Below are 13,805 nucleotides of genomic sequence, written 5' to 3' on the forward strand. Positions count from 1 at the left end.
CCCCCCTCTCTCTCTCTAACTTCTACTTTCTCTATTTCTTTTTGGTATGCCTCTCAATAATAGCAACAAGCTCTCTCTCTCTCTCTCTCTCTCACACACACACACACACGTAATGCATACCTCATTTCCTGTACCACCCAGTACCCCGTGTGCGTTACTATGTACGTATGTATGTACGCAGCTAGGTAGGTAGGTAGGTCGATAGGTCTTGCATGTAAGTATGTATGTATGTATGTCATGTGCGAAAGTGAGTATGCTTTGTTGCTGGTACTCTATGTATGTATGTATGTATGTATGTGTATGTATGCATGTAGTGTATCTATCATCTGTCTATCTGCTGTGTATGTATTTTTGTGTATGCGTGTATGTGTGCATGTAATGTGTGTACAATCTATCTGTGTTGTGTATGTATCTATGTGCGTATGTATGTATGTATGTACGTAAATCTATCTACGTATGCTGTATGTGTATGTACGGTGAGCTGTATATGTGTATGTATGTATGCATAAATCCAGTTATATTTTAATCTAGTTATACAGATGTGACTAAATGTTATATCACTATATCTCTTGCCTATATCCCTGGAATATGCTGCTATATTTCTGAAGTATATCCCTGCCCATCTCCACACGATTATATTCAGCTCAGGAGGCAAACACATTCTCCTCAGCGATTTATTTTACTTATCACTCCTTCCTATTCTCCCCTGTGCCAAAACAAACACACACACACACACACACACACACAAAACCAGCTGTATCCAAAAATAAATCGCTATGGGAAAGGTGTTTGGGAGACTTCATTAACCCCTTTACTACGAAGATAGAAAAGTGTAAATAAATTTTTTTTTTAATCCCGAAAAAAATATACTGAATTATTTATTACAAAGATCCGTTTATTACTCTTCAGAAGGTGTTATGAAATTTAAAGTCTACTCTATCTATCTATCTATCTATTGCCAGACGCCTAAATCCCGTAAGGGGTGGCCACATACAAATCACCTCCATGTCGCCCTGTCCCCCGCCACTTCACTGCCCTGCTCCCAGCTCACACACCCCTCTCTCATATACCTCTCCACTCCATCCCTCCATCTCATCCTTGGCCTCCCCCTCCCCCCCTCCACCTCACTCACATACGCTCTCCTCGTCAGTCTCTCACTCTCGATCCTCTCCACATGGCCAAATATAAATACAGGTAAATATATATACTTTTTTTTCCTCTTTCAGGTGCACGGTGGAAAAATTCTGTTCCCGGATGAAGAAATGGAGGTAGATGAAGTGGCAGAGGGAAGGAGGGAAGAAGGAGGGAGGGAGGGAGGAGTGGAGGGAAGGAGGGAAGAAGGAGGGAGAGAGGGAGGAGTGGAGGGAAGGAAGGAGGAGGCGACGGAGGGAGACACTGAAGGGAGGAGAGAAGACGATGCGAGAGGTCTGTGGGAAAGCGACATTTTCTTCCTCCAAAAACTCTCTGGTCTTTTTGGAGGGAACGAAGGAGGGAAGAAAAATGGAGGAGGAGGAGGGGTAGGGAAAGCTCCTCCATACCTCCGCAGGAAACCCCTCCCTCCTCCTTCCTCCCATCTAAGACCTGAGTTGCTCCCTCCTCAGATTCTCTACAACAATAGAAGGAAGACTACGTTGAAAGGTCCTCCTCCTCCTCCTCCTCCTCCCCCTCCTCCTCGTCCTCCTCCTCATCGCCCTCGTCCTCCTCCTCCTTCCTCGTCCCATGACCTCTTCCAACAAGCATCGCACAACCACCACATCCAGATTCAACCACAACTACCAGCACAACGCCTTCCACCATCACCCCAGCACCTACCACAACCACCACAATCCAGCAACATCGCCCCAGTGCAACCAGCGTCCACCTTCCCCTACCAATTTGAGCGACCGGGCAACCAACCACAACCACCGCCACCAATACGACCCTCTCCACCACAGCTCATTAAACCAAGCAAGACCAAAAAACCAACCAACTTCCTACCCAATATCTCTAACTTAGTGTCGGGTGGAGGGGTTAGGGGGCCAGGGGTTGGGGGTAACTTGGCCCCACCCTCGACGAAGCACCCACGGCCGCCCCCGAAGCCCCAGCGGGTGTTCCTTCCTCCCCCGAAGCCCTCGACGAAGAAGGACCTCAACCGGGCCAGCTCCTCGACGTTCCCCTTCAAGGCCCACGCGCCGGTCAATCCCAAGCCCATCATCTCGCACTTCGGGTCACCCAAGGTCAACCCCACGCAGTTTGGAATACAATCGGGTCAATTTGGAATCCCACACAACCCAAACGCACACCTCGCGAACACAAACGCACACCTCACAAACACAAAGGCACATCTCTCGAACGCAAACGCACACCTCTCAAACTTGGGCCCTGCGAACACACACACACACACCTTAAACACAAACACACACCCCTTGAACACAAACGCACACCTCCCAAACACAAACGCACACCTCTCAAACTTAGGTCCTCCAAACGCACACACACACCTCTCAAACCTGGCCCCTTCGAGTGCGCACTTCTCAAACTTGGGGTCCCTTAACTCGGCCCTCTCCAACGTCCACCTCCGCCCTTCCGCGTCGCAGTCCCTACCCTTCGGCTCCCTCCAGCACTCCTCCTCCTCCTCCACCCACGTCCCGCCCTTCAACCCCAGTCCGCAGGAGGGCAAGGCGGACTCGGCTGCCTTCCAACCGGTGTTCGTGGCGTCTCCCTTCATGGACGACCTCAGCGATGACGTCATGAGGCCGATGTCAGTCACTTCGCTGAGGGAGAGGTCGCTGATCAGAGTGACCACCTCCACTACCACCAGCGAGCCCGTCACCGAGGACTTCTTCGCCAAATAATCATCGCAATTTCCGTATCAAACAAAACTACATCAACAACCCTTCATTATATAACAAAAAAATGTCTTGGCTAGTTGTGGTGCCCCCCAAAAAAAAACAATTCTTCGCTAAATAATCATCACAATTTCCACATCAAGCGAAACTACATCAACAACCCTTCACTATATATATAAAAAAAATTGTCTTTGCTAGTTGTGGTGCCCCCCCCAAAAAAAAATCTTCGCTAAATAATTATACAAACTTCCATACCAAACCAAATGACGACCATCACCCTCATCCGGTAACCCTTCCCTGTCAAAATGCTTCTTTATGTCGTTAGCACCATTAGAGAAACCACATCCTTTTCAACTATACACTTGGCCCAGATTTTCGTCCTTTTGCATTAAGTCACTAACAATTAATTCAACTACAGTATACTCCTTTTACCTTAACTTGGCCCAGATTTTCGTCCTTTTGTAATAAGTCACTAGCAATTAAAACTATACTCCTTTCACCTTAACTTGGCCCAGATTTTCGTCCTTTTGTAATAAGTCACTAACACTTAAATCAACTATACTCCTTTCACCTAAACTGGGCCCAGATTTTCGTCCTTCTGCAGCAAGTCACTATACTCCTTTCACCGTAACTTGACCCAGATTTTCGTCCTTTTGCGGCTTATATCACGTAGCTCAGTGGCAGAAAAAGACAATACTACGGCTCTACATCCTTTCCACAGCACTTCTTCGTGACTGGCACCGTATTCTGTTGTTACATGCTACGGCTATTCTACTCGTTTCATCTTAACTTGGCCCAGATTTTCGTCCTTTTGCAGCTTATTTCACGTAGCTCAGTGGCAGAAAAAGACAATACTACGGCTCTACATCCTTTACCACCGCCACAACTACCACCACCACTACCACAACTACCACCACAACTACAGGCATCACCACGGTACCTAATGCTGAAAATTATTTGCTTATTAACCCAAAGATAGATAGAGAGATGGATAGATAGATAAATAGATGGTTAGACAGGTTGCTAAGGATATGGATGGTAGATACAGACAGATATTAGATACTGATAGATAAACAACGGCTTTAGGTAGATATACAGATAGATATATACAGTATGGAAATATTTAGTAAATGATAGACAGATAGATAGATAGATAGATAGGTGAAAATATAGACTGACAACTTATAAATTAAAATATCATTATTATTATTATTATTATTATTATTATTATTATTGTTGTAGTTGTTGTTGCTATTATTATTATTATTATTATTATTATTATTATTATTATTATCACTGAGTTATACTGCTGCTACGTGTTAACATTATTATTATTATTATTATTATTATTATTATTATTATTATTATCATTATTATAACTGAATAATACTGCTGGTCGGTGTTACTGCTGTTGTTTTCATCACCGTTATTATAATAATCATTATCATAATAATAATTATTATTATTGTTATTACTATTATGATTATAAATGAAATATACTGCTGGTTAGTGCTGGTTATTATTATTATTATTATTATTATTATTATTATTATTATCATTATTATTATTATCATTATTATTATTATTATCACTGAATTATACTGCTGGTCAGTGCTGGTTATTATCATTATTATTATTATCATTATTATTATTATTATCACTGAATTATACTGCTGGTCAGTGTCATGTTACTACTACTACTACTATTATATACCACTACTACTCCTGGTCAGTCAGAACCAATAAAGTGTCAAGCCCCAAACCCCACTTTCTCTCTCAATCCTCAACCCCCCCCCCGCCCTCCCCCCCCTGCCAGCTGCCTCAAACCGTCTTAGTGGGATTTAACCAGATTAGTATGTCTATTATTCTTGCTGACTCCAGACGATTTAAGAAGATTTAGTAACATTCTCTCTCTCTTTCTTTCTTTCTCTCTCTCTCTCTCTCTCTCTCTCTCTCTCCTGTGGCTCAGAGGGTTAATCATGTACCACCCGGGGTGACGAATCTGTACCCTCTTGGGCGCTATTCCAATAGTTAAGTCAGGGGGGAATAAGCTTTCGATACGGGCTCTGCGACTATGAGCTCGTAGGCGAAGGGTGGTACGCTTAACTCCAAAATCAAATGAGAAGGAAATGCAGGAGATAGAGAGTGAAAACGAGCACTGGATCACGAAACGAACGATAGGATATGGGTAAGTGCGTTGCGGCTATGAGCTCGTAGGCGAAGGACGGTGCGAAGAATGATATGTGGGAATAATGAGGAGGCTTTTTGGTACTTTTGGGTTAGTTTGAGAGAGAGAGAGAGAGAGAGAGAGAGAGAGAGAGAGAGAGAGAGAGAGAGAGAGAGAGAGAGAGAGAGAGAGACAGACAGACAGACAGAGATTAGAATACAAATTATGTCTTGTAGTAATGTTGGTAGTTGTGGCAGTACCAGTAATAGCAAATGTTGGTAGTTGTGGTAGTAATATAGGTGGCTAGTCATATTGGTAGCTGACAATGTTGGTAGTTGTGGTAGTAATATACGGTAGGTAGTGATATTGGTAATGCTGGTAGTTGTGGTAGTAATATAGACAGTGATATTGTAGTTAATAATGTTGGTAGTTGTGGTAGTAATGAAGAGTGATATTGTAGCTAATAATGTTGGTAGTTGTGGTAGTAATATAGGTAGTGATATTGTAGTTAATAATGTTGGTAGTTGTGGTAGTAATATAGACAGTGATATTGTAGTTAATAATGTTGGTAGTTGTGGTAGTAATATAGGTAGTGATATTGTAGTTAATAATGCTGGTAGTTGTGGTAGTAATATAGACAGTGATATTGTAGTTAATAATGTTGGTAGTTGTGGTAGTAATATAGACAGTGATATTGTAGTTAATAATGTTGGTAGTTGTGGTAGTAATATAGATAGTGATATTGTAGTTAATAATGTTGGTAGTTGTGGTAGTAATGAAGATAGTGATATTGTAGTTAATAATGTTGGTAGTTGTGGTTGGCAGGCACTACCAACACGTGAACCAAACCACACCTGTCCTACCACACTAAAAGATGCCAACATTCCTGCACAGTGACACACACACACACACACACACAAATTCATTCACACGTGTACACACGTTTTACTTATTCACGGACATGTATTCTCTCTCTCTCTCTCTCTCTCTCTCTCTCACACACACACACACACACACACACACACACACACACACACAAATTCATTCACACGTGTACACACGTTTTACTTATTCACGGACATGTATTCTCTCTCTCTCTCTCTCTCTCTCTCTCTCTCTCTCACACACACACACACACACACACACACACACACACACAAATTCATTCACACACGTGTACACTAGTTCTTTATTTTATTCACGGACGTGTATTCTCTCTCTCTCTCTCCCTCTCTCTCTCCCACACACACACACACACACAGGTTCATACAGACATTGAGAGAGAGAGAGAGAGAGAGAGAGAGAGAGAGAGAGAGAGAGAGAGATGTATGAAGTATGATGACGAAGGAGAAGAAGAAGAAGAAGAAGAAGAAGGAGGAGGAGGAGGAGGAGGAGGAGGAGGAGGAGGAGGAAGAAGAAGAAGAAGAAGAAAGGAAGGAAGGAGGGATGGAAGGAAGGATGAAGGAAGCCGAAGTAGGAAGGAAAGGCGACAGAAGACGGGAGGAAAGGAGCCAAAGAAGATGAAGAAGAAGGAAGAAGATGAAGAAGGGAAGAATGAAGACGAGGAAGAAGAAGAAGAAGAAGAGGGAAGGAAGGAAAGACGCCGAAGAAGGAAGGAAAGGCGCCAAAGAAGATGTAGAAGAAGAGAAAAGGAGACAAGGAAGGGAAGAATGAATCCGTGGAGGAAGAAGAAGAAGAAGGATGGAAGGAAGGAAGGAAAGAAGCCTAAGAAGGGAGGAAAGGCAAAGGAAGAAGGGATGAACGGAGCCAAAGATGAGGAAGAAGAAGAAAGGAGACAAGGAAGAGAAGAATGAAACCAAAGTAGAAGAAGAAGAGGGAAGGAAGGAAGGAAAGAAGCCGAAGAAGGAAGCAAGAAGCCGAAGAAAGGAGAAGCCAAAGAAGATGATGGAGAAGAAGAAAGAAGACGAGGAAGGGAAGAATGAAACCAATGAAGAAGAGGAAGAAGTAGAAGAAGAAGAAGAAGAAGAGGGAAGGAAGGAAGGAAGGAAAGAAGCCGAAAGAAGAAGCCAAAGAAGATGATGGAGAAGAAGAAAGAAGACGAGGAAGGGAAGACTGAATCCGAAGAAGAAGCAGAAGAAGGAAAGGCTATCAGCAGTAAGGACCAATAAAGGCGACCTACGCATGCGCCAACCCACAACAAAAACAAACCCTCCTTTATTTCACGCCCCAGTCACCCGCGAGCCTTGGAAGGGGAAGCACGCACCCTTTCACTTCTCCCCCGTTAACTCTTACCTCCAGGCCTTATCTGCAACATCCCGTGGCTCAAACAGCGTAGAAAGCTTCCATAAACGCATCTGCTGAGCTATAACGAAATCGGGCGAAGGACGGACGAACCAAAGCCACAATCTATCGACCCCACGTTCGGATTCAAAAGTTATTGCGTCACTAACGGTTTTGGCCAACGGATATTAACGGACGCTGTAAATTCAAAAGTTCCTCAAGGTCATGGCCAAGGAGGAGGTCCGGACAAGCTGACCAGTTCGTTCGTTTTGAAAATCCCGCTCAAAATCTGAAGATAAAAAAATTAATAAACGGACAAAGTAAGTGTTTAAATCTGGAAAAAAAAAAAATAACTACTGGGAAAGTATTTAAGAAGCCAAAACTATAAATTCAAACGTCCTAATATTATTTCTTCTGTTTCTATATCCTGTTGCTGCTACTTTTTTTTTTTCTGTGATATTTCTGTTGTAAATGACCCCCGGATGTGTTAATGGCTATGGCGGGATGTACTTAAGTAGTTACAGAAGTGTCACTACTACTACAACCACCTCTACTTTTCCTATGTTACTATTAATACTACCATCACCAACAACCACCTCTACTTTTCCTATGTTACTATTAATACTACCATCACCACCTCTCTACTACTACTACTGCTACTACCATTACTACTGCAACTAAAACAACAACTATTACCACTATTATTATTATTATTCAAGTCAAGCCAGCTGGTGGTGACATAATGCATAAGTCAAGGTTGAAGGCCTCTCCTTGGCTGGCAAATGTTCGTACCCTCACCTACGACTCAAGGTTTTTAGTAGTTCAAACCTCCACTCACCTGCTACTACTACTACTACTGCTGCTGCTACTACTACTACTGCTACTGCTATCACTGTTGCTACTACTACTACTGCTATTGCTGCTGCTATCACTATTACTACTACTACTACTACTGCTACTATTACTACTACTACTGCTGATGTTATCACTGTTACTACTACTGCTGCTGCTACTATTACTACTACTACTGCTGCCGCTACCACTATTACTACTACTGCTACTATTACTACTACTACTGCTGTTGCTATCACTATTACTACTACTGCTACTATTACTACTACTACTACTACTACTGCTATTGCTGCTGCTATCACTATTACTACTACTACTACTACTGCTACTATTACTACTACTACTGCTGCTGATACTAATACTAATACTAATAATAATAATAATGGTGCCCGGGGAATGTGTTGGCCTCTTATATGTACTCAAAGGGATGCAATATCTCTATAAACCTTTTAACGATGTATTTCCTAACTACGCTATTTTAGACTGCAGAAAACTTTACTAAACAAATGAACTGCATCTCTATCTATCTATTGCCAGACGCCATAATCCCGTAAGAGGTGGCCACAAACAAATCGCCTTCATGTCGCCCTGTCCCCCGCCATTTCACTGCCCTGCTCCCAGCTCACACACCCTCTCTCATAATACCTCTCCACTCCATGTCATTCTTGGCCTCCCCTTCCCTCACCCCCCCTCCACCTCACTCACATACACACTCCTCGTTAGTCTCTCGCTCTCCATCCTCTCCACATGGCCAAACCACCTCAGTGTGTTTCTCCTAACGCTTCCTATCACATCTACATCCACACCACAACGCTCCTTCACTTCTCGTAAGGGTTAAAAAAAAAAAAAACTTACCACGCCAAAAACCTTAACTCTCCATCTGGCTACCAACATCGATTTTACTCATCCTTTATTGGTATCTTGTCCTAGTTAAAAACAAAAATAAAACTCAGCATCTATCTAGCTAAGAGTACACCATTTCATTCAGCTGAGTGGCATTACATTAACTTCTTCACACTTTGCTCATGACAGATAGTGGAGGAGCTCAGAGGAAAAGGAGGTGAAGCAGACGAACAGCAGAAAGTGGCAGAAGGGCATAAATCAGTCACGAAATCGCCTACACGACTCACAAAACCCGACAGCAGCCACAGTCGATCAAGGCGAAAGGGCTGTGGGGCTGCGGATGTGATGGAAGAACACAGTGTAAAAGATGGTGTGACAGACAAACAGCAGAAAGTAGCAGAAGAGCAAAAAACAGCCGATGAATCCCCTACACGATCCACAAAACCCGACAGCAGCCAGACTCGATCAAGGCGAAAGGGCTGTGGGGCTGGGGATGTGACGGAAATAATCGATGGACTCTATCTATCAGGGTTCCGGGCAGTACGGCGGAAGAAACTGGCGGAACTGGGCATAACCTTGGTCATCAACGCGACCCTGGAGCTCCCGACGCTTCCCATTGACGGGGTGGAGGTCCTGGCTGTCAGGGTCCCGGATGATGGAAATTCAGACCTCTACTCGCAACTTGACGAGGCTGTGGATCGGATACAGTCGGCCTTGGAGCAAAATGGGCGGATCCTGGTTCACTGCGTGGCTGGAGCGAGTCGATCCCCGGCCATCGTCTTGGCGTATCTGGTCAAGCATTCCGGGATGAGCCTCAGAGAATCTTTCCAACATGTCCGCCAGCTACGTCCCAATGCACGACCCAACAACGGCTTCTTCTCACAGCTCATTGACTTTGAGAGGCGGGTAAGAGGGTCAACGAGTGTCACTGTTATCAGGGACGAGGAGAGTGGCTTATCAGTCCCAGACGTGTGCGAGGACGAGCTAAAACTGATAAGAGATAAGCGATGGGCGGCATGTGTGAGCGACAGGAGGAGTTACCAAAGGGTGTATGCGTGATGATAAGCATTCCAGAGGGGGCGGGTTAGTTGAGTTACCCATCATAACTTGTTATTTTTAAGGCAGATTTATGGATTTCATGATTACTTTTGAACCAATGAATTTTTTTTTTTTTTAATGTATCTCTTATTCAGGTTTTCCAGTCACTCTCTTTTCTTTCAGTTTGCGTTCCACTAGTTCTTTCAATTTTTCCTCTCTCTCTCAATTTTTGTTTCCTCCCCCCTTCTCTTTCAATTTTGTTCCCCCCCCCCTCCCGCACCAGGAACAACGAGAAATACACTGGACCGAAAAACAATACTAAAAATCGGTGATACAAACGACAGAGTGAAGCAGCTTACCCTTCAGAACGCAGTGTGGCGACCAAGCACTCCTCTGAAAATAATAAAAAAAAAAATACATTAATTACAGAAAGATGAATTATGAATGCAAGATAATTATACAGGATACTAATGAGGTGTAAATTATTGCAAATGATACTGTGCAGAGAATATTATCTATCTATCTATCTACTGCCAGACGCCATAATCCCGTAAGGGGTGGCCATTTGACTTTGAGTTATTTGTTTTATGGGGAGGGGCACTAACCCTCCATCAACCCACTTGCTGAAACGTAGGGTGCACATATGGTTTGGTTATATGGTTACCAGCCAGCGTTGTAAATGGTTTCTTGGCTTACAGGAAACTATTTGGCCTGTCACGCTTCTAGTAATACCCACCTGAATGCAGTGATATTTTTTTTATTTGTTTTAATGATTTTATGGAATCTAAGGAAGTCATCTCTTAGTAAAGGACGTAATAAAAGATGTTATCTAAACCATCCATCCATCATCCAGTCCCATGTCGCCCCATGAGGAGCGTAGGAACCCGGGGCTAGGCAAGTTGGTCCTGACATTTGAGATGAGAGTGAGACCGTAACTCAACGCCAGGTACATGAGTTGAGCCTAAACCTGAATTAAAATCGTCTGGTGAATGCAAGAAAATATATACATCATCTGATTTGTGAGGTTAATGTATATCTACTGTATGAATAAGACTTAATTCATTTTTTTTATCTATCTATCTATTGCCAGACGCCTCAATCCCGTTCGGGGTGGCCACAAACAAATCGCCTCCACGTCGCCCTGTCCCCCGCCATATCACTGCCCCGCTCCCAACTCACACCCCCTCTCTCATATATTTTTTTTAAATTTATACAGAACATTATTTCCTGTATGATATGTGGGCAGGAACCCTTATTGTGTTAATATATTTACTTATTATATACCTACCTATGTATACCTGATGGGAACTTAATGTAGGTATCCACTAATCTACTGGTATATCCATTTATATTGCATTTATAGGTATACTGCATATAATATTAGACAGGTAACTTTCATCTATATATATCTATAGCATTATACATATGCCCATTCATCTATCTATCTATATATATTCGTCTATAAAGATCTATCTATCTATATATTTAGCCGTCTATCTATCCATCCATCTGTAAACCTATGTATATATCGATCTATACACATCCACGTTTATATAGCTACCCATCCATCTATCTCTGCCCACCAATATATAGATAGATATATAGATAGATAGACAGAGACAAATATCCATTTATATAAACTGGTATTTATCTCCAGCCATTTATAATTTATCAGTCAACTGAATAACATAATATTTTGAAACTATATCTATTGCACATATTTCGATCTATCATCAGTCAGTATATTCATCTATCTATCTGTTATCTATCTATCCCTCTCTCTACGCTGGTCGGAGAGTGAGATATTTTTGTAAGAAAGTGAGATTAAAGAAAATGAATTACTTGATTTTTTTCTTTTCCTTTGGCGAGAGAAATTATTTAAGACGTAACCTTCAATCTTGCCTCTCTCTCTCTCTCACACACACACACACACACACACACACACACACACACACACATATACACACACACACGCACACACACACACACACACACACGCACACACATCTACATCTTCTTTTACACCTCATTTACATCAATATTGCCAGTGCAAATCTCTGTCTGTCTGTCTGTCTGTCTGTCTCTCTCTCTCTCTCTCTCTCTCTCTCTCTCTCTCTCTCTCTCTCTCTCTCACACACACACACACACACACACACATCTACATCATCTTTTACACCTCATTTACATCAATATTGCCAGTGCAAATCTCTCTGTCTCTGTCTGTCTGTCTGTCTCTCTCTCTCTCTCTCTCTCTCTCTCTCTCTCTCTCTCACACACACACACACACACACACACACACACACATTTACACATTCTTTTACGCCTCATTTACATTAATTTTTCCGGTGCAACTATTTCTCTCTCTCTCTCTCTCTCTCTCTCTCTGTTGCCAAGATCTGTGACACGCAGTGGATACGGGCCAGAGAAAGTAGGTTAGTGCGAAATAAGAATAAAACTATAGAGAAAATAAACATCGATTGTGTGTGTGTGTGTGTGTGTGTGTGTGTGTGTGTGTGTGTGTGTGTGTGTGTGTGTCCAACAAAAAATAATATATACGAAAACTCTCCATTTCAGTTCCTCAGAGACTTACTTGAAAGACAGCAATAATAATAATAATAATAATAATAATAATAATAATAATAATAATAACAAGAAGAAGAAAACAGTGGTGGTGGTGGTGGTAGTAGTAGTAGCAGTAGTAGTAGTAGTAGTAGTAGTTGTAGTAGTAGTAGTGGTAGTAGTAGTAGTAGTAGTACACCATTTTTGTTCTACCTTGGCCTAAAATTGCCATCTATCCATCTTGAATGCATACTGTATAGTAACAGATTGTCACAGACCAGAGAAATTACTTTGGGAAGGATGTAGAGCTGTAGCATTGGCTTTTTCTGCCACTGAGTTAAGTAAAATAAGCTGCTAAAGGATGAAATCTGGGCCAATTTAGGGTAAAAACAGTATAGAAGTAGTAATAATAATAATAATAATAATAATAATAATAATAATAATAAACACCAACACCAATAAGGACGAACTGGTAACAAAATGGCTATTACCATCACCAACATTTTTCAATTATTAACTTCTTTAGAATTTATTAATGTTTATCAGTCCTACTAAAAAACGGGAAAAATACAATTGGGCGATTCGGGTAGTTAAATTTGTGTGAGAGCCGAATTGTTGTGTAGCGGCCGAGATCTCCAAAATCACCCGGGTCGCTGCGGTGTAAACAAACGATTTCTTAGAAGGGAAGGAGGGGTGCCAGGAAAGGGAGGGAGGCAGGGAGGAGAGAGAATAATGGAGGGAGGAATGAAGAGAATTATGGAGGGAGGAATGGAGAGAATTATGGAGGGATGGAAGGAGGAAAAGGGAGACTAATGGAGGGAAGGCGGAAAAGAAAGAGAATAGCCTACAGGAGGGAGGGAGGAAGGATCAAAGAATAATGGAGGAAAGGAGGGAAAATTCTGGAGAGAGAGAGAGAGACAGAGAGAACGTTTGAGTATACATTTTATATATATATATATATATATATATATATATAAACAGGCAAAGTCAAAATCAACCCTCCAGCCCAAAAAAAAAGCACCTAAAGACCTTGCGAGGGGTGACGCATACAGGAGCTGCCCCATTTAAAGCAACGCACCAAAGTGGAATGAGAGGAATGCGTATTTGCGTAAGAGAGGATGGGAAGGAGCCAAGAGAGTGAGTAATGGTGGGGAGGGGAAAGAATGATGGTGGTGGTGGTGGTGGTGGAGGAGGAGGAGGAGGAGGAGGAGGAGAAGGAAGAGGAGGATAATGATAAACAACAAATTACAAAAAAACAGGGTATAAAGAAAAAAATA

General features: G+C 42.3%; 1 protein-coding gene across 1 annotated transcript; it reads left to right on the forward strand.

Annotated features, from left to right (window-relative positions):
• The first annotated feature begins 9,192 nt into the window (after positions 1-9,192).
• Positions 9,193-9,999, forward strand: LOC145390642 (dual specificity protein phosphatase 21-like). The gene has a single exon (XM_080265433.1). The coding sequence runs from the start codon at positions 9,277-9,279 to the stop codon at positions 9,988-9,990; it is 714 nt and encodes a 237-aa protein (XP_080121559.1). The 5' UTR covers positions 9,193-9,276; the 3' UTR covers positions 9,991-9,999.
• The last annotated feature ends 3,806 nt before the right edge of the window (positions 10,000-13,805 follow it).

The sequence above is a fragment of the Coenobita brevimanus genome, chromosome 15 (assembly GCF_032717465.1).
Source record: "Coenobita brevimanus isolate Jiangsu-jjx chromosome 15, ASM3271746v2, whole genome shotgun sequence".
Taxonomy (NCBI): domain Eukaryota; kingdom Metazoa; phylum Arthropoda; class Malacostraca; order Decapoda; family Coenobitidae; genus Coenobita; species Coenobita brevimanus.

Bases quoted from the DNA above. Each gene is read 5' to 3' on its own strand.
- LOC145390642 (XM_080265433.1), top strand. From the start codon at position 9,277: ATGGAAGAACACAGTGTAAAAGATGGTGTGACAGACAAACAGCAGAAA.